We start from the raw sequence: 19305 nt of genomic DNA, 5'->3' as shown, positions 1-19305 counted from the left end.
AGCATGCGTAGGAATTTGTACAGACGATCGGAATTTCCGATCGGAACTTTTTCTGACCGAAAAATTGAGAACCTGCTCTCAATCTTTTGCTAGCAGGAATTCGGCAAGCAAAAGTCCGATGGAGCATACACACGGTCACATTTTCCGACCAAGAGCTCTCATCGGTCTTTTGCTGGCCGAATTTCCGTTCGTGTGTACGGGGCATAAGAGGTGGGAAGCCTCACTTCCATCATTCACCGCTAGTAACACAGAATCATGTCAGAGCTTACTGAGCTTCAAAGAGGGCAAATTGTTAATGCACGCTTAGCTGGTGCCTCTGTGACTGAAGTTGCTGCTTTGCGGTTTCACGAGGAACAGCATCAAATTAATGATGGTATATACAGTTTGTGGGAAAACGTTGACTGATAAGCATAAGCGCAGTTTACCTGGTCAACTGACCAAAAGAGAAAAAAGGACATTGTGCAGGATTGTGACCCAAAATAAGAAGACAACTGCTGCAAAAGCGCAATCTCAGTCTTCATGTAATGCTACAGAAAGCTGTTAGAAATTACACAAAGACTACACCAAAACAAAGTAGTACATAATTGTGAAGTGGAAGAAAAATGATAAATGGGTTTCAAAATGTTTTACAAATAAATATGTGAAAAGTATGGGGTGCATTTGTATTCAGCCCTCCTGAGTCAATACTTTGTAGAACCCCCTTTTGCTGCAAATTACAGCTGCAAGTCTTTTTTGGGTATGTCTCTACCAGCTTTGCACATCTAGAGAGTGACATTTTAAGCCCATTCTTCCTTGCAAAATAGCTCAGGCTCTGTCAGATTGGATGGACAGTGTCTGTAAATTGCAATTTTCAACTCTTGCCACAGATTCTCAATTGGATTTAGGTCTTGACTTTGACTGGGCCATTCTAACACATGAATATGCTTTGATCTAAACCAGGTGTATGCAATTAGCGGACCTCTAGCTGTTGCAGAACCACAAGTCCTATGAGGCATAGCAAGACTGACGGCCACAAGCATGACACCCAGAGACAGAGGCATGATGGGACTTGGTTTAGCAACAGTTGGAGGTCCGCTAATTGCATATCCCTGATCTAAACCATTCCATTGTAGCTCTGGCTGCATGTGTTTTGTCGCTGTCTCAAGTCTTTTGCAGAATCTTTTCTTCTAAAATTGCCCTGTATTTGGCTCCATCCATCTTCCCATCAACTCTGACCAGCTTCCCTGTCCCTGCTGAAGAAAAGCATCCCCACAACATGATGCTGCCACCAACATGTTTTACGGTGGGGATGGTGTGTTCAGGGTGATGTGCAGTGTTAGTTTTTCACCACACAAAGCGTTTTGCTTTTAGGCCAAAAAGTTAAATTTTGGCCCCATCTGACCAGAGCACCTTCTTGCACATGTTTGCGGTGTCCCCCACATGGCTTCTAGCAAACTACAAACAGGACTTCTTATGGCTTTCTTCCAACAATGGCTTTCTTTTTGCCACTCTTCCATAAAGGCCAGATTTGTGGGGAGCACAACTAATATTTGTCCTGTGGACAGATTATGAGCTACCTGAGCTGTGGATCTCTGCAGCTCCTCGAGTTACCATGGGCCTCTTGGCTGCTTCTCTGATTAATGCTCTTTGCCCGGCCTGTCAGTTTAGGTGGACAGCTATGTCTTGGTAGGTTTGCAGTTGTGCCATACTCTTTCCATTTTCAGATGATGGATTGAACAGTACTCCGTGAGATGTTTAAAGCTTGGGATATTTTTCTATAATCTAACCTTGCTTTAAATTTCTCCACAACTTTATCCCTGACCTGTCTGGTGTGTTCCTTGGCCTTCGTGATGCGGTTTGTTCACCAAGGTTCTCCAACAAACCTCTGAGGGCTTCACAGAACAGCTGTATTTATACTGAGATTAAGTCACACAGGTGGACCCCATTTACGTATTATGGTAGGTGATTTCTGAAGGCAATTGGTTCCACTAGATTTTAGTTAGGGGTATCAGAGCAAAGGGGGCTGAATACAAATGCATGCCACATTTTCATATATTGTAAAAAGAAAATTAAAAACCATTTATCATTTTCCTTTCACTTTACAATTATGTGCCACTTTGTGTTGGTCTATCACATCAAATCCCAATAAAATACATTTGGTTTTTGGTTGTAACATGACAAAATGTGAAAAATTTCAATGGTTATGAATACTTTTTCAAAGCACTGTATATAGAAATGTATAGTTTGACTGATTACTCACAGACTTCAGATAGATTTCAAGTTCTCCCTTTCCGTTCTCTTCAGATTTGGAAATTTTTTTATCATTCTCCAGCTTGAGGGGAAAAAAAAAAAAAAAGGGAAGGTTAAAGTGCAACCACAACCTTTACAGTTTCAGAATATGCAGACTAGATTAAAGCTGAAAAGAATGCAAGGCATTTTGTGAATGGCAAAGAGATGGAGCAAATGACCCTCAGTGATTATATTTATAAAAAGCTTTTGCGCGGAGTTCAGCTTTAACATATAGGCGCCAATGGCATGCAAATGAGCGCCCTTGGCACAGAGCGGCCTCATTTTTGCATAGCAGATTGAAAACACAGCTTTGCCAAGAGCACGTGCCCTGCGTGCTCCCAGCACAGTTACCAGCAGCTAACGGAAAGTTCCCGATCGCTACTTGCAATCGGGAGCTCTCCGATCATGTGACTACTGTGACAGTCAAACACAGAGGTCACATGACCATGAACCCCGCCCTGCCTCCCGACATCTGAAACCCCTTAAAGGGTTGGGAGGCGCCAGCGCCAACCTTTGTGCTGCAGCTCCCTCAGCCCCCATAATACTTACCCGCGCCCCCTCTCGATCCAGCGATGCGCATGAGAGCCTCGGCTCTCCCGGGTCTCTCCCTTATTGGAGGAGAAAGCCAGGGGAGCCATTGTCTCTCGCTGCTGTCAATCACAGCCAGTGAGCCAATGATGAGGGGGCGGGGTTAACCCACAGCTGTGTGTGAATGGACACGCAGAACAGCGGCTTGGGAGCTTCCCTAGCAAGTGGCTTGCTCTGGGGACACTCAGCAAGAGGGACGGGCTCCCACTAAACTCTATCACAGCCAGTGAGCAGGGGGCGGGGCAGAGTCACCTCCATGTGTGATGGAAATGCATTGTACGCAGTTGTGGCAAAGTTGCAGCACAAACCCTTTTATTTGGATGGGGAGTGGGAGTGGAAGTGCAGGTTTGTGGGGGCTCCAGTCAATTACTTCGCCCAGCAGCCCATGACGCTATTAAGATTGCCCTGAGGGCATATGGCTTGGTATAGTTTACAGGCCTGACAAGCTGTATACTCAGAAGGGAACCTCACCCTTAATTTGTTTTTTTGCTTAGGGTTCCCACTAAAAATGTAAACAAGAAAGTCCAGTATGGAATTTTGGGGTAACTCCACAAACCATTTCTGTGCTGGGTCCCTCCTAACATCTATACCAGACTCATCAAGGAAAAGGGTAGGGTATATATTTTTAGCTTTTTGTATGGGGTCCCCCATTAAGGTTGATGCTTAACCCAATCCAGTCTATGTGGTAAACATGTGTAAGAAGGCCTCAGCCTTGTACTACTCCACAAGCCATACCCTCTGACATGTTTTGCCCCACCCATTGGTACCTATATGACTAAACCCCAGTGGGTGGGGCAAAGTAGAAGGTATGGCCTGTGGAGTGGTGCTGGGCTGAGGCCATCTTACACACATTTAATGCCATAGACAGGATGGGTTGATTGGCCATTTTTCTAAGTGTGCTACACACTACTGGATGGTGATATTTACACTCAGCACCCATTTCCTGAGTACCAGCAGGACTATATACATTCCCTTTCTTGGCTTCGAGCGGCACTACAAGCATTAGCGGGGCCCCCATTAACATCTAAAATCAGACCTTCCTCCAAAACACTTACCTCTCTCAAAGACCAAAAATCGGGGCGGTATCCAGACAGCATTCTTATTTTAATAAGTGTCATGTCGGAGGCATTCAGAAATCCTTGATATCTACCAAAAAAAAAATATTTAAAGGTGTACATTAAGGGCACATTAAGACTATTGCATTTGTTTTTACATGTGTCAATACATGCCCTCAAGTGCAGCGTTTTGCTGTGTGACATTTGTTTTAAGTAGTCCAATGCACTATACAGTAGCAGGCAACACACCCAAGCTTCAGCTCACAAGTGGCCAAAAATGTATAATATATATACACAATTACAGTATTAAAAAAAAAAGATAAACAATACATACAGCAGTAAACAAGTTCCATCCATGGTTTGCAGTGGCCTACAAGTTCCATCTATGGTTTGCAGTGGCCTTTACAAACTGAATGCATTTTTCCCCTCAAAGCCTTTAGCTTGCATGCGATAAATATGTCCTAGTAATTACATTAGGAACAAAGGTGGGCACACCCTAATCACCCTGGGTAGTACCGATTCCCCCGCCTTCCTGTCTTCCCCTGCAGTGCTACCTGCTTCCTTCCTCTCTGGAGTGGGGAAGTAGCTGGTAAATATGTCCTTAACCAGCCTTCCTTTTCTGAATGAACACAATGAGGTTGATTTACCAAAGGCAAATCCACTCTGCACTACAAGTGCACTTGGAAGTGCAGTCACTGTAAATCTGAAGGGTAGATCTCAAATGAGGGGAAGCTCTGCTGATTTTATCATCCAATCATGTGCAAGCTAAAATGCTGTTTATTTTCCTTGCATGTCCCCCTCGGATTTACAGTGACTGCACTTGCAAGTGCACTTTCAAGTGCACTTGCAGTGCAAAGTGGATTTGCCTTTAGTAAGTAACCCCCAATGAGTGATCTGTACCGATCGCTCCTATCTTCATTCTTAACTGAAGCATAGTAAACTAGGTTTACTGCAGGTTGCATGGAAGGCAACTGGGGAATCTGTCCTCGGTTTCTTTTTCAGTCTCAAAAAAGTGAGACATCAGGATCTGTTTAGACCCCTGATATTTTCACCAAAGCCCCATAACAGGGCTCCTAAAAAAAAAAAAATAAATAAAAAAATAAAAAAATTTGTAAAGAATAATTAAATAAAAAAACACCAACACCATCCACTGCTCTGCTGATACACACACACACACGTGTGTTTGTGATCTGGGGTGCACACCCTAATGCAATAAGCTACACACATCCATGATTAGAAGCCTGATAGCAAGTGGGTATCCAAAACTGGCAATGAAGGCCATGCAAAGTTCCACCTGGCAGCTGTCAAGTGAAGGATGTTGATATCCTCAGTATGGAGCATTGTGCCGAGGTGCATCAAGGTGGTGTGGCATGGCTTTGTGCTCAGCATGTTCGTACCAACATGCCATTTGATCCTCCTAGCTTCGATGTCCTGTCACTGTGTACACCTACTACCAGATAGAAACAACTGTCTCACTGATCACTCAGACCACCTATCCCAGATAATCTACCTTTTTTTTCCATCTTCTTTATTACTGTGACAACAATCCCTGGAATTCATAAAGGCTGGCGCAGACATTTTTTTTGCAAAAAAGTCTCATGCATTCTAAAAGTGGTGCAGTATGCGCCAAATTCATGAACCCGTCTACAACCTGTATTTAAATTTGGTGCATGCTGTGCCTTTTTTTAATGCACGAGACATTTTCTGCAAAAAACTGTCTGCGCCAGTTTCTCTCTTTATAGAAAGAATTGGTCTCAGTTAGCTCCACTTTCGTAAAAACGGTTGTAGTTTATTTTGAATTTGGCGCATTCATTGCGCCATAAAAAGTGGCGCATTTTACATCTACCTGAAATTCGGTGCACAATTTCCTGTAAGGAGAAAATGTGTCGCAGGTGCTTAATGAATTTGCCTCAAAATATTAAGAGGGATGAACGAGAGAAAAGTGGCGCAGCACATTTATTGAACCCCCCCCCCCCAAGATCTCATAAAGTGTATGTGAAATCCAAACTTTTTTGATTTTAGCCCTGGTAGTTTTGCGTAGGTAATGGTTAAACCCCATCTGGTTAAATTATGTTGCCGGAGTCCCAACGGCCAGATTGTTATTAATTTCCTGTACTGGAAAATGAGATAAGTGAACCGCATTCCCAACTCCCAGAATTTCAGTGACCATGGTCGCCAGGACAAAGAGGGTGACTCTCCAATGGAGACACAGGGGTTGAACCCTTACCCACACGAGAGGATATTCATGAAAATAAAATACTGTAATCTGCAATATGTACACCCCCTCCCACATAGTAAATTTTTCTTCTTAATTTTCCCACTTAGCCACCCCAAGCGTCATTCTTGCCTAGGCATAGGTCACATATTCCAGGGTGCATTATCTGTAAGACAGTGGCCAGAGGAGGGTGGAGCTGGAGCCAGTCATCAGGAAGCCAGCTGTTTGAAGTCATCAGAAGCAAAGATAGTGCCATGGGACCCAGAAAACCAATACTGGATTTTCCAGGCACAGAAGTATTTTTTTTTTAACACAACCCAGCCTAAAAATGTAAGCGGGTATTAAAACTTGGGGAAGGAGAGGGCGGGGGGTTAGAGAAGTTCCTCTTTAGGTCTCCTGACTTGGCTTTCGGGCCTATCTATGCTAGAGGTAGTACTTGGTCTTTCCTACTGTCTCATAACTTTCCTCCAGACGGTCATATTCAGTTTGGGTAACAGAAAGCACCTCCTTCACTCCAGTATGCAAAGTGTGCATCTCGCATTTCCTCTTTTCTTGTCCAAACAATAAAAAAAGTCAGATCCCAGTTGAAAGTTCTCTATCCATATATATCTAGCCATCCATCTTGACGATGTGTAAGCTGTTTTACAACCCCTAGCTGGAGATCCTGAACCATCTTTCTTTACTACTGTAATTAGATTACCCTGAAAGGAAGAGTGATTACTTACTCAAGAGTGACCGTCATGTTGAAGACCTTTGTCACTCCATTCACGCATTTATCCGAGGTGGCACACACGGCTAGAGAGAACGCAGCATTTTCTTTCGGTATCGGAACATTGTATTTGACTGTGGTCTGTGGGAAATTAAAAAAAAGGGGGAGGGGATTACTAAAAGATGTGAATAGTTCAGTCTGCTTATGTTAAACAAGACCTACCCACAAGAGACCAAATCGCTAGTAGGAATCCCATAACCTGTGTCTGATTTGTGGTTGTGGGAAGCACATTTACCGTTCTAAAGAAATTGAATAGTTTGGTAACATTTTATCATTTTCTTGGTGAAAATAAGGATTTTATTGCAAAATGCCAATGCCATTTTAATAGAGTAACATTCCAGACTATGTAAGAAATGGAAACTATAGGCATAGCAACTGCTATGGGGCCTGGGGTATTGGGTCCCAGAACTGCCTGAATGCATAGCCATTTATGCAAGTGGGAAAGGCATTTGGCAAACACCTTTGCATACAATAAATGTAGATTTTTGGGAGCTTCTATGGGAACCCATTTAAGCAAATAGCATTCTGTATCACCAGAGGGGTTGGATTTCAAATAGAGAGTAGAGCGAAAGAAAGCTTCTACTTATTACACCCCTAGTGGCAACTAAACAGCTCACTAACCCATGCATGACAAGTTTGCTGCATCACCGGTCCAGTAATGAGAAGGAACACTCGCACTGATGGGACAGGAGCATACACCATGTCAGTCTGGATCTGAACCTGTGATCTCTGATATCTGGCTGTGGCTCTTCTCGCTGTGCCACATGAAATGCTGATTTTAGGACAATCTTGATAGTTTCTGGTGAACCTTGAATATTTTGCTCCTCCCATGAACTTTCTGATTTAAGCTATGTCTCTGCACTTCTTGTTTGCCAGAATATTGTCCTGTCTCCAGCCTATATATTGCTCCTTTGCAAACTTGCAGTTGTCCTCATCTCCACTACTATTAGTTATCGACCTTTGGCTTGTTTCTCAAATCAGCTTCTGCTTGATCCCAACCTGCAACCACTTGTTACCGACCTTTGGCTAGTTTACCAACTACGCTTCTGCTTCATCCCTACCTGCTATATCTGCTAATAAACCACAGCTTGCTCACCTCCTGGTGGGGCGATCCCAAGGAGCATGACCTGGTACTAACACTCAGAAAAACCCAACTCCACCACCAGGAGCTCTGGGGAATACTATATACTGACCTCGTACCTCAGGTTAGCCCACGTTTTCTTCCAGGGTGACCTGCTTGTGTGCTCATCCTGCTGGTTGGGTGGAGCCCTTCTACTGTTATAGCTACAGGTCTCCAAGCCTGGCCCCTGACCATGACACTGCAGAGGGTAGCGATAGTAAAGCTAAATTTACCAACAATCAATACATGGCAGCACAGTGGCTTAGTGATTAGTTGGTGCTTTTGCCTAGCAGCACTGGGGTAGTTCAAATCCAAACCACAGCATTACCGGCCTGAGGTTTGCATGTTCTCCCTGTGTCTGTGTGAGTTTCCTCCGGGAACTCTTGTTTCCTCCCACACTCCACATGCTGGTAGGTCAACTGGCGCCTGTCTAAATTGGCCCATGTATGTATGAATGTGAGTTCGGGACCTTAGATTGTAAGCTCCTTGAGGGGACTGGTGTGTGTGTGTGTGTGTGTAAATTGACAGCACGCTACAAGTACAAGTACCTGAAATTAAATTTTAGAAATTCCTGTACTGTCTGGACAAGCTGCCATAGAAACATGACCTCCTGGTCTACCAGAGAGCCAGTCTAAAGCCTCGTACACACAATCGGATTTTCAGCAGACAAAAAGTCAGACTTTTGTCCGGAGGGCATGTGCCTGGATTTTGTCTTGCATACAAACGGTACACAATTGTCGGCCAACAAACAAATGTAGTGACGTACTAGACGTACTACGAGCCGATAAAGAGGAAGTTCAATTGTCAGGCTCCACCCTTTGGGCACCTTCTGCTAATTTCATGTTAGTAGAAGTTTGGCGAGTGTTGATTTTGCGCTTTTCATTTAGTTTCTGAAAGGCAGTTTATCAGCCAGCCATGTTGCAGAATCGGAGGAGATAATGTGTTATTTATTATTGGCCTTGGAGTTATTGCTTTGACCCAAGTCCAGTCCAGGAACAGGAGGAGGATTTCGTGGACCAAAAATTGTTTTCTTTATTAATCGTGACTAATTATGTCATATGCTTTTGCTGCGAGAGCTCCAGGAGAATAATCCGGATGATTTTCAGAATTACCTCCGGATGACGGACCCCTGCTTTCACCAGCTTTTGGCATGGTTGACCCCCTATATTAAGAAGCAGGACACACGCATGAGGCTTTTATTTTGTTTTTTTCAGTTGAATAATTTGTTATATTTTCTATATTTTTGGATGCATAGAATGCACTTTTTGGTTAAGTTCTATTGGCAGATAGCATGTCTAATTTTATTTGTTTTCTTTTTTTAATGCACAATAAAAAAAATTGTGTAGAATAATATTTGGCTATGAGTTTTACTTCAAATGACAGTTTGGGAATAGGCAGTTACATTTTAAAAAATACAACGTAAAACTAACAAGGGGCACCAACAGTTATATCTTTGATTTTAAAAACTACGGGATAATGGTGCGGTGGTAACTTGCACCAAAAATTAAAAAACAAGCATAATATTATTCTTGATATCACTAGAAGAAAAAAAGCCTTTGAAAATTTGTTTGCCATAACTCCATAAGAGCCCTTTCACACTGGGGCGGGGGGCGGCGTCTGCGGTAAAACGCCGCTATTATTAGCGGCGTTTTACCGTCGGTATGCGGTCGCTAGCGGGGGTGGTTTTACCCCCCCGCTAGCGGCTGAGAAAGGGTTAAATACCACCGCAAAGCGCCTCTGCGGAGGCGCTTTGCCAGCAGTATAGCCGCACCGTCCCATTGATTTCAATGGGCAGGAGCAGTAAAGGAGCGGTATACACACCGCTCCTTCAACGCTCCGAAGATGCTGCTGGCAGGACTTTTTTTACCGTCCTGCCAGCGCATCGCTCCAGTGTGCAAGCCCTCAGGGCTTTCACACTGGAATACAAGCAGCGGCACTTTCGGGGCGGTTTGCAGGCGCTATTATTAGCGCAATAGCGCCTGCAAACCGCCCCAGTGTGAAAGGGCTCTAAGTATCACCAGCAAAGCAGCTTCATTATTATCCCATTAAAGAAGGAGAATGTGCGCTGCATTTCGAGATTTCATAATTTGCCGCGTCATGAATGTTAATTCTCCATTACGAACGCTAGTTTACAAGGCCGACTGCTTCCGAGCATGCGTGTTTGTACTTTGGACTTTTGTCTGATGGACTTGTGTACACACGATAGGAAAATCCGACAACAGACCTTTGTCCGCGGAAAATTTATAATCCAACATTTGTCCACGGAAAATCTGACAATTGTCCGATGGAGCATACAAACTGTCGGATTTTCGGCCAACAGCCTGTCATCACTCAATTCCCGGCGGATAATCTGATCATGTGTAGGAAGCTTTAGCCTGCTCGTCCCCACCCCAATCTCAGAGAAGTATAATGATCCAATAGATGTATAAATCATCCAGGTTCTACCACTACGTGCAAACAATAGCTCAAAAAATTGCATACAGAAGGGAAGGTTTATAGGCATTAAAGGTTTTTATTGTTTGTGCCCCTATTCAGGAGATTACCCCTCACATTTTACCATTAAAAGGAAGTGAGGGTCCATTTAGTCACCAAGAACACAGAAAAACAATATTTTTAGTATAGTGAGGAAGGCTTGGAACTTCCAGCAGTTTTTTTTTTTATTGCTTTTTTTTCATGCTTTCCTGCCCTGGTGACAACCCATGGCGTTGCTATGGGGGAGTGGGTAGGCAGGACAGAGCACTGTGGCATGCTAGTGGAGGGGGGGGGGGGGGGGGGGGGCTGGTTGGGTGAAATGTTTTACTGCACCAGGCGACACCAACAGTGACATCCTCACACACGCGCCCCCCATTTCCTGTACAGGTATCGCAGGGACAGGCAGCGAGACCTGGGTGTCACAGGACAGAAGGGAAAATCTCCATGAGGAATTTGACATGTATAAAAGCAATTACTAACTTTCCCGCTCTGACTGGAGTTAAGCTTAAAATTTGGCCGTGCTAAAATGAAAAACCGGCGGACAGAAAATTAGCACGTGTCAAACCCATTCAGCATCTAGTATAGAAACCTATGTAGAAATCTACATTGCCTTTCACCAGAAAGCAGGTTGGATGCCCCATCCTATCTCAATGTTGGTTTGAAGAATTGTGTAACCAGAGAAACCGATTACCTCTATAGCAGTGGTCATCAATCCTGTCCTCAGGGCCCACTAACAGGCCAGGTTTGCAAGATAACTGAAATACATCACAGGTGATATTGTTTGCTGCTCAGTGATTGCAGTATTCTAGTCTGCATCTCCCCAAGGTAATACATAAAAACTGGCCTGTTAGTGGGCTCTGAGGAAAGAAGGAGGAAGGAGGTTCACTCGTGTATTGTCTATTTAAATATTTTAATTGACTATTTTTGTACCTTTGTGAACATGAAATCTCACATAATATACACAGGGAAAAGTAGAAAAAAAAAAAAAAAGCAAGGGAGGATACATTTGTACTTTCCATTGTATATTTTTGCATTTGTTTGTATTCTTTAAATCGGCAGTGTCAGATTAAACTCTGGAGGACCCTATGCAGTTGAAATGCTGGACTGGGCTCCACCCCTTTACAGGTTTCTCTTGTGCGCTCTCTAGAGGGGCAACATTGAACTGTAGTAGTGTGTACATCGGCCACTAGCTGCAGATAACCATCGTTACTGTACATTACATGTACGTAGGTTACACCAAAATTATTTTACCCAACTGGCAGCGGAAATAAGATGAGCTTTTAAGAGACAAACGATTGTGAACCTGATGTCTATGGTTTATGTACAAAGTTATCGGTTGCCTTACATTAATACATTATAGAGAAAATACTGTATTAATGTAAAATTTTCATTTGAGGTTTTATCATTTGTAAACAATTTTAAAGTAGTCATTGTAATTTTGTTTCAAGATCATATCAATTATTAGCTTGATCATTTGTCTGACGGACTTGTGTACACACGATAGGAAAATCCAACAGACCTTTGTCCGCAGAAAATGTATAATCCTGCCATCTAACATTTGTCCGCGGAAAATCTGACAATTGTCCGATAGAGCGTACAACAGTAGGATTTTCGGCCAACAGCCTGTCATCACACAATTCCCAGCGAATAATCCGATCGTGTGTACGAGGCTTTTATACATGTCAAATTCCTGTGACGCCCAGGTCTTGCTTCCTGTCCCTTTGATACCTGTACAGGAAATGGGGGGGCGCGTGTGTGAGGATGTCACTGTTGGTGTCGCCTTTGTCATGTTACAACTAAAAATGTAAGTATTTTATTGGGATTTTAAGTGATAGACTAACACAAAGTGGCACAAATGTGAAAAGTGTGGCATGTACTTGTATTCAGCCCAACCAGTCAATACTTTGCAGCGAACAGGGATTCTACAATTACAGCCGCAAGTCTTTTTGGGGATGTCTCTACCAGATTTTCACATCTAGAGAGTGAAATTTTTGCCCATTCTTTGCAAAATAGCTCAAGCTCTGTCAGATTGGATGATGAGTGTCTGGACAGCAGTTTTCAAGTCTTGCAGCAGATTCTCAATTGGATTTGAGTCTGGAGTTTGACTGGGCCATTCTAACACATGAATAAGCTTTGATCTAAACCATTCCATTGTAGCTCTGGCTGTATGTTTAGGGTCATTGTCTTGCTAGGTGGTGAACCTCTGCCCCAGTCTCAAGTCTTTTGCAGACTAACAGGTTTTCTTCTAAGATTGCCCTGCATTTGGCTCCATCCATCTTCCCATCAACCAAAAATTAAAAAACAAGCATAATATTATTCTTGATATCACTAGAAGAAAAAAAGCCTTTGAAAATTTGTTTGCCATAACTCCATAAGAGCCCTTTCACACTGGGGCGGGGGGCGGCGTCTGCGGTAAAACGCCGCTATTATTAGCGGCGTTTTACCGTCGGTATGCGGTCGCTAGCGGGGGGGTTTTACCCCCCCGCTAGCGGCTGAGAAAGGGTTAAATACCACCGCAAAGCGCCTCTGCGGAGGCGCTTTGCCAGCAGTATAGCCGCACCGTCCCATTGATTTCAATGGGCAGGAGCAGTAAAGGAGCGGTATACACACCGCTCCTTCAACGCTCCGAAGATGCTGCTGGCAGGACTTTTTTTACCGTCCTGCCAGCGCATCGCTCCAGTGTGCAAGCCCTCAGGGCTTGCACACTGGAATACAAGCAGCGGCACTTTCGGGGCGGTTTGCAGGCGCTATTATTAGCGCAATAGCGCCTGCAAACCGCCCCAGTGTGAAAGGGCTCTAAGTATCACCAGCAAAGCAGCTTCATTATTATCCCATTAAAGAAGGAGAATGTGCGCTGCATTTCGAGATTTCATAATTTGCCGCGTCATGAATGTTAATTCTCCATTACGAACGCTAGTTTACAAGGCCGACTGCTTCCGAGCATGCGTGTTTGTACTTTGGACTTTTGTCTGATGGACTTGTGTACACACGATAGGAAAATCCGACAACAGACCTTTGTCCGCGGAAAATTTATAATCCAACATTTGTCCACGGAAAATCTGACAATTGTCCGATGGAGCATACAAACTGTCGGATTTTCGGCCAACAGCCTGTCATCACTCAATTCCCGGCGGATAATCTGATCATGTGTAGGAAGCTTTAGCCTGCTCGTCCCCACCCCAATCTCAGAGAAGTATAATGATCCAATAGATGTATAAATCATCCAGGTTCTACCACTACGTGCAAACAATAGCTCAAAAAATTGCATACAGAAGGGAAGGTTTATAGGCATTAAAGGTTTTTATTGTTTGTGCCCCTATTCAGGAGATTACCCCTAACATTTTACCATTAAAAGGAAGTGAGGGTCCATTTAGTCACCAAGAACACAGAAAAACAATATTTTTAGTATAGTGAGGAAGGCTTGGAACTTCCAGCAGTTTTTTTTTTTATTGCTTTTTTTTCATGCTTTCCTGCCCTGGTGACAACCCATGGCGTTGCTATGGGGGAGTGGGTAGGCAGGACAGAGCACTGTGGCATGCTAGTGGAGGGGGGGGGGGGGGGGGGGGGCTGGTTGGGTGAAATGTTTTACTGCACCAGGCGACACCAACAGTGACATCCTCACACACGCGCCCCCCATTTCCTGTACAGGTATCGCAGGGACAGGCAGCGAGACCTGGGTGTCACAGGACAGAAGGGAAAATCTCCATGAGGAATTTGACATGTATAAAAGCAATTACTAACTTTCCCGCTCTGACTGGAGTTAAGCTTAAAATTTGGCCGTGCTAAAATGAAAAACCGGCGGACAGAAAATTAGCACGTGTCAAACCCATTCAGCATCTAGTATAGAAACCTATGTAGAAATCTACATTGCCTTTCACCAGAAAGCAGGTTGGATGCCCCATCCTATCTCAATGTTGGTTTGAAGAATTGTGTAACCAGAGAAACCGATTACCTCTATAGCAGTGGTCATCAATCCTGTCCTCAGGGCCCACTAACAGGCCAGGTTTGCAAGATAACTGAAATACATCACAGGTGATATTGTTTGCTGCTCAGTGATTGCAGTATTCTAGTCTGCATCTCCCCAAGGTAATACATAAAAACTGGCCTGTTAGTGGGCTCTGAGGAAAGAAGGAGGAAGGAGGTTCACTCGTGTATTGTCTATTTAAATATTTTAATTGACTATTTTTGTACCTTTGTGAACATGAAATCTCACATAATATACACAGGGAAAAGTAGAAAAAAAAAAAAAAAGCAAGGGAGGATACATTTGTACTTTCCATTGTATATTTTTGCATTTGTTTGTATTCTTTAAATCGGCAGTGTCAGATTAAACTCTGGAGGACCCTATGCAGTTGAAATGCTGGACTGGGCTCCACCCCTTTACAGGTTTCTCTTGTGCGCTCTCTAGAGGGGCAACATTGAACTGTAGTAGTGTGTACATCGGCCACTAGCTGCAGATAACCATCGTTACTGTACATTACATGTACGTAGGTTACACCAAAATTATTTTACCCAACTGGCAGCGGAAATAAGATGAGCTTTTAAGAGACAAACGATTGTGAACCTGATGTCTATGGTTTATGTACAAAGTTATCGGTTGCCTTACATTAATACATTATAGAGAAAATACTGTATTAATGTAAAATTTTCATTTGAGGTTTTATCATTTGTAAACAATTTTAAAGTAGTCATTGTAATTTTGTTTCAAGATCATATCAATTATTAGCTTGATCATTTGTCTGACGGACTTGTGTACACACGATAGGAAAATCCAACAGACCTTTGTCCGCAGAAAATGTATAATCCTGCCATCTAACATTTGTCCGCGGAAAATCTGACAATTGTCCGATAGAGCGTACAACAGTAGGATTTTCGGCCAACAGCCTGTCATCACACAATTCCCAGCGAATAATCCGATCGTGTGTACGAGGCTTTTATACATGTCAAATTCCTGTGACGCCCAGGTCTTGCTTCCTGTCCCTTTGATACCTGTACAGGAAATGGGGGGGCGCGTGTGTGAGGATGTCACTGTTGGTGTCGCCTTTGTCATGTTACAACTAAAAATGTAAGTATTTTATTGGGATTTTAAGTGATAGACTAACACAAAGTGGCACAAATGTGAAAAGTGTGGCATGTACTTGTATTCAGCCCAACCAGTCAATACTTTGCAGCGAACAGGGATTCTACAATTACAGCCGCAAGTCTTTTTGGGGATGTCTCTACCAGATTTTCACATCTAGAGAGTGAAATTTTTGCCCATTCTTTGCAAAATAGCTCAAGCTCTGTCAGATTGGATGATGAGTGTCTGGACAGCAGTTTTCAAGTCTTGCAGCAGATTCTCAATTGGATTTGAGTCTGGAGTTTGACTGGGCCATTCTAACACATGAATAAGCTTTGATCTAAACCATTCCATTGTAGCTCTGGCTGTATGTTTAGGGTCATTGTCTTGCTAGGTGGTGAACCTCTGCCCCAGTCTCAAGTCTTTTGCAGACTAACAGGTTTTCTTCTAAGATTGCCCTGCATTTGGCTCCATCCATCTTCCCATCAACTCTGACCAGCTTCCCTGTCCTTGCTGAAGAAAAGCATCCCCACAACATGATGCTACCACCACCATGTTTCACGGTGGGGATGGTGTGTTCAGGGTGATGTGCAGTGTTAGTTTTCCACCACACATAGCACTTTGCTTTTAGGCCAAAAAGTTCAATTTTGGTCTTATCTAACCAGAGCACCTTTTTCCACATGTTTGCTGTGTTCCCCACATGGCTTCCCACAAACTGCAAATGGGACTTATGGCTTTCTTTCAACAATGGCTTTCTTCTTGCCACTCTTCCATAAAGGGCAGATTTGTGGAGTGCACAACTAATAATGGGACAGATTCTCCCACTCTGCAGCTCTTCCAGAGTTACCACGGTCCTCTTGACTACTCTGGTGAATGCTCTCCTTGCCCAGCCTGTCAGTTTAGGTGAACGGCCATGTCTTGGCAGGTTTGCAGTTGTGCCATACTCTTTCCATTTGCAGATGGATTGAACAGTGCTCTGTGAGATGTTCAAAGCTTGGGATATTTTTTTATAAACCAAGCCTGTTTTAAAACTTCTCTACAACCTCTGAGGGCTTCGCAGAACAGCTGTATTTATACTGAGATTGAATTACACAAAGGTGGACTCAATTTACTAATTAGGAGACTTCTGAAGGAAATGGGTTCTACTAGATTTTAGTTAGAGATATCAGAGTAAATGGGGCATAATACAAATGCACACCACACTTTTCAGATATTTGTAAAAAATGTTGAAAACCATTTCTCTTTTTTCTTCCACTTCACAATTATGTGCCACTTTGTATTGGTCGATCACATAAAATACCAATAAGATACATTTACGTGTTTGCTTGTAACATGACAAAATGTGGAAATTTCAAGCAAGGGATATGAACACTTTTCCAAAGCACTGTAAGCACCAAATAGCAGTCTAATTGGTTTTATGTGACTATTTTGACTTTTGCTTACCATGAAACAAGTTTACGGAAAAAAAAAAAACAGACCCAAGAGGTCTATCATAAATGTCCCCCCGCCTGCCAGCGGGTAATGTGATTTGAGCCGCTCGTGTGCAGTTCAGACCACAAATACAACCAGCGTGGGTATGTATGGGAGTAACATCACCTCAGACCGGCCATTCAAGCAGTCGAAGACACCACAACTAGTATTATGACTTAAACCTGTAGGGGGCCCAATTTTTAAATTTACCAATAGGATTTTATTACCGCTTTAAGACCATTGCACCCTCAGACATCTTACACAACCTTCATTTTTACTTCCTCCTTTGCATTTTGATTAAGTGTTGAAGTTGCAGCAAAAAGTTGCTGTCATTTTTTGGTCATCTAAAACCCTGGTAAAGTTACTAAACACATATCTTTGTAGTATTACCTGGGACAGAAACCACCCACTCCCTTCAACTTCTAAGCTGTAGTCACCAATGACTTCTGGCAAATCCTGTCTCTGTACCACCAGCCGGTTTTCAGGACCCAAGTTAAGGTTACCAATCTCTCCTTTGTCGCCTTTGACCTTAATGGTTTGCTGTGAATTTGGAGTGTACAGCATCTTTGCAAAGCCAGCGAGAGCCTTGATGGTGACAACCGTGTCCTAAGGGATATAGATGAATTGTTATCCAAGATATGGAAACCTAAATCACAATCAGAATTAAAATGTACAGTTAAACCCAACACTGCTTTTCGGACTTCCACAACTTCTATAATTACCTGTGTAGATGGGAACCCTCCACGAGAGTTCTGCTGGCGAACGAGCCACATGGCCACCTGCGCCATTATTGACATTTTTTGAGCAGATGATGCTTTTGTGTCATCTACTGGGGAATTCTTCAATTGCCTGATCTCTTCTGTCATGCTTAGCAACATGTAAGCTGTGAGCTGCACCTCAGCTGGGGCATATATAGGCAAGAAAAATGGAACTGGCCATAAAGAAGGCATGTCTTCTCTTTCCCAGTGTATTGTGCCATCTGTAAAGAAAGGGTTAGTGTAAATGTAAAGACAATTGCAATGTATAGAAGCAGTACAGTGTAGTAACAAGATTTATACTGCAGCACCCTCCTAGTTAGGCTGCTAGGCACATTTTGTTTTTGTGCTCCACTGTAGTGGTCGAACTGTTGGGTCTGATCAAGACTCCTGAGCTGAGTGTAAGTGTTTCCTCCTGCCTGTGGAAGAAGCTTCCACAGGATAGGGAGGGAGATTCAAATGGTCATTCCCTGGCCAATCCATGGAAAGGGGTGTCCTAAAGGTGGCTGGGGAGGTCATAAACGTGCAGGAAGCCTAAGCATATTGTTTTTACACATCAGGGAGGGTGCCAGTCTCCTGGGGGGTGGTTTTCCCTAGAATATTGCCAGAGAGACAAGAGATTGCTTCTTGGGCCTCAGCAGTTTTTGGACTAAGGACCTGAAAAGAATTGCCAAAGTAGTACCCTTGCTGAAGGGCACTGTCATAGTCCTGGACTGAAAAAGGCGTCAGAGGATTTTCTTGAGGATGCTGGGTGGCAGACAGCAACTGGGACACTGAGTAGAGACTTCACTGGGACTGATTGTTCGGGAAAGTGCTAGCGGGGAACCAGTTGCCAGAGGTTGCTTTATGGGCTGCTGTTGCAGGGCAGTCGACTACCTAGCCATACTCTGCCACCCCCAGCTGTTCTTGGGATGATTGGATGAAAGTTTGTCCTACTGTGATTACGGATTGTTTTGAAGTATCCTGTGACCCTAAACCTCTCCTGTTAAGTTCTTCAGCAATAAACCCTATAAAGACAGACATTCTCTAGACCAGTTGTCTCCAACAGGTAAGTATAACATGCTGATCAGAAAGAAGAGAGAAAAAAAAGAAAAAGAGCATACCTTTACAATCTAAGTGTGCTCTAGGCTAAGTCAGGGTGTGTGCAAGAAGAGGGGAGACTACAATCTGCGAGTGTATACCCAAAAGTCTTGGATAGCATGGAGGCTAGACTTGTTTTGTGCGGTTTTGACCTGAGACCCCTGCATGGGAAAATCTTTATGTAGGTGAAAAACGCGAGCAGGAAGCCCTCAAACATTCTTGGTGTTTAGAGTACATTGCTGCAAGCTTAACCCATGAGACATGCATACGGTTTTTGGGGTTCACATGCTGTTGGATTAGATTCTATTGTGTTGCAAGGCCATTTATTTAAAATAGTTGGGTATGCAGCATACACATGTTGCAGAACAGTAGATGGAGCTGCCCTTTGCACTGGTAGCTAGTGTGCAAATTCCAATGGCTTTTGATACGTTGAGGCAGATAGATATATAGATAG

The 19305-nt window shown here is 43.4% G+C and overlaps 1 protein-coding gene across 1 annotated transcript in view; it reads right to left on the bottom strand.

The window, feature by feature from the left end:
- LOC141105847 (ovostatin-like) overlaps positions 1 to 19305 on the bottom strand; it is a 175465-nt gene that overhangs the window by 13063 nt on the left and 143097 nt on the right. Inside the window, exons 29-33 of the mRNA XM_073595980.1 lie at positions 17739 to 17995; positions 17407 to 17622; positions 6852 to 6976; positions 3912 to 4002; positions 2240 to 2311 (exon numbers count right to left, since the gene is read on the bottom strand). Coding sequence (XP_073452081.1) covers positions 2240 to 2311; positions 3912 to 4002; positions 6852 to 6976; positions 17407 to 17622; positions 17739 to 17995 — 761 coding nt within the window. The remainder of the gene's footprint in view (positions 1 to 2239; positions 2312 to 3911; positions 4003 to 6851; positions 6977 to 17406; positions 17623 to 17738; positions 17996 to 19305) is intronic.

This window comes from Aquarana catesbeiana, linkage group LG08, assembly GCF_042186555.1.
Source record: "Aquarana catesbeiana isolate 2022-GZ linkage group LG08, ASM4218655v1, whole genome shotgun sequence".
Lineage (NCBI taxonomy): Eukaryota > Metazoa > Chordata > Amphibia > Anura > Ranidae > Aquarana > Aquarana catesbeiana.
The sequence above is the reverse complement of the archived record's forward strand: the minus strand, read 5'-3'. Positions and strand labels throughout refer to the sequence as shown.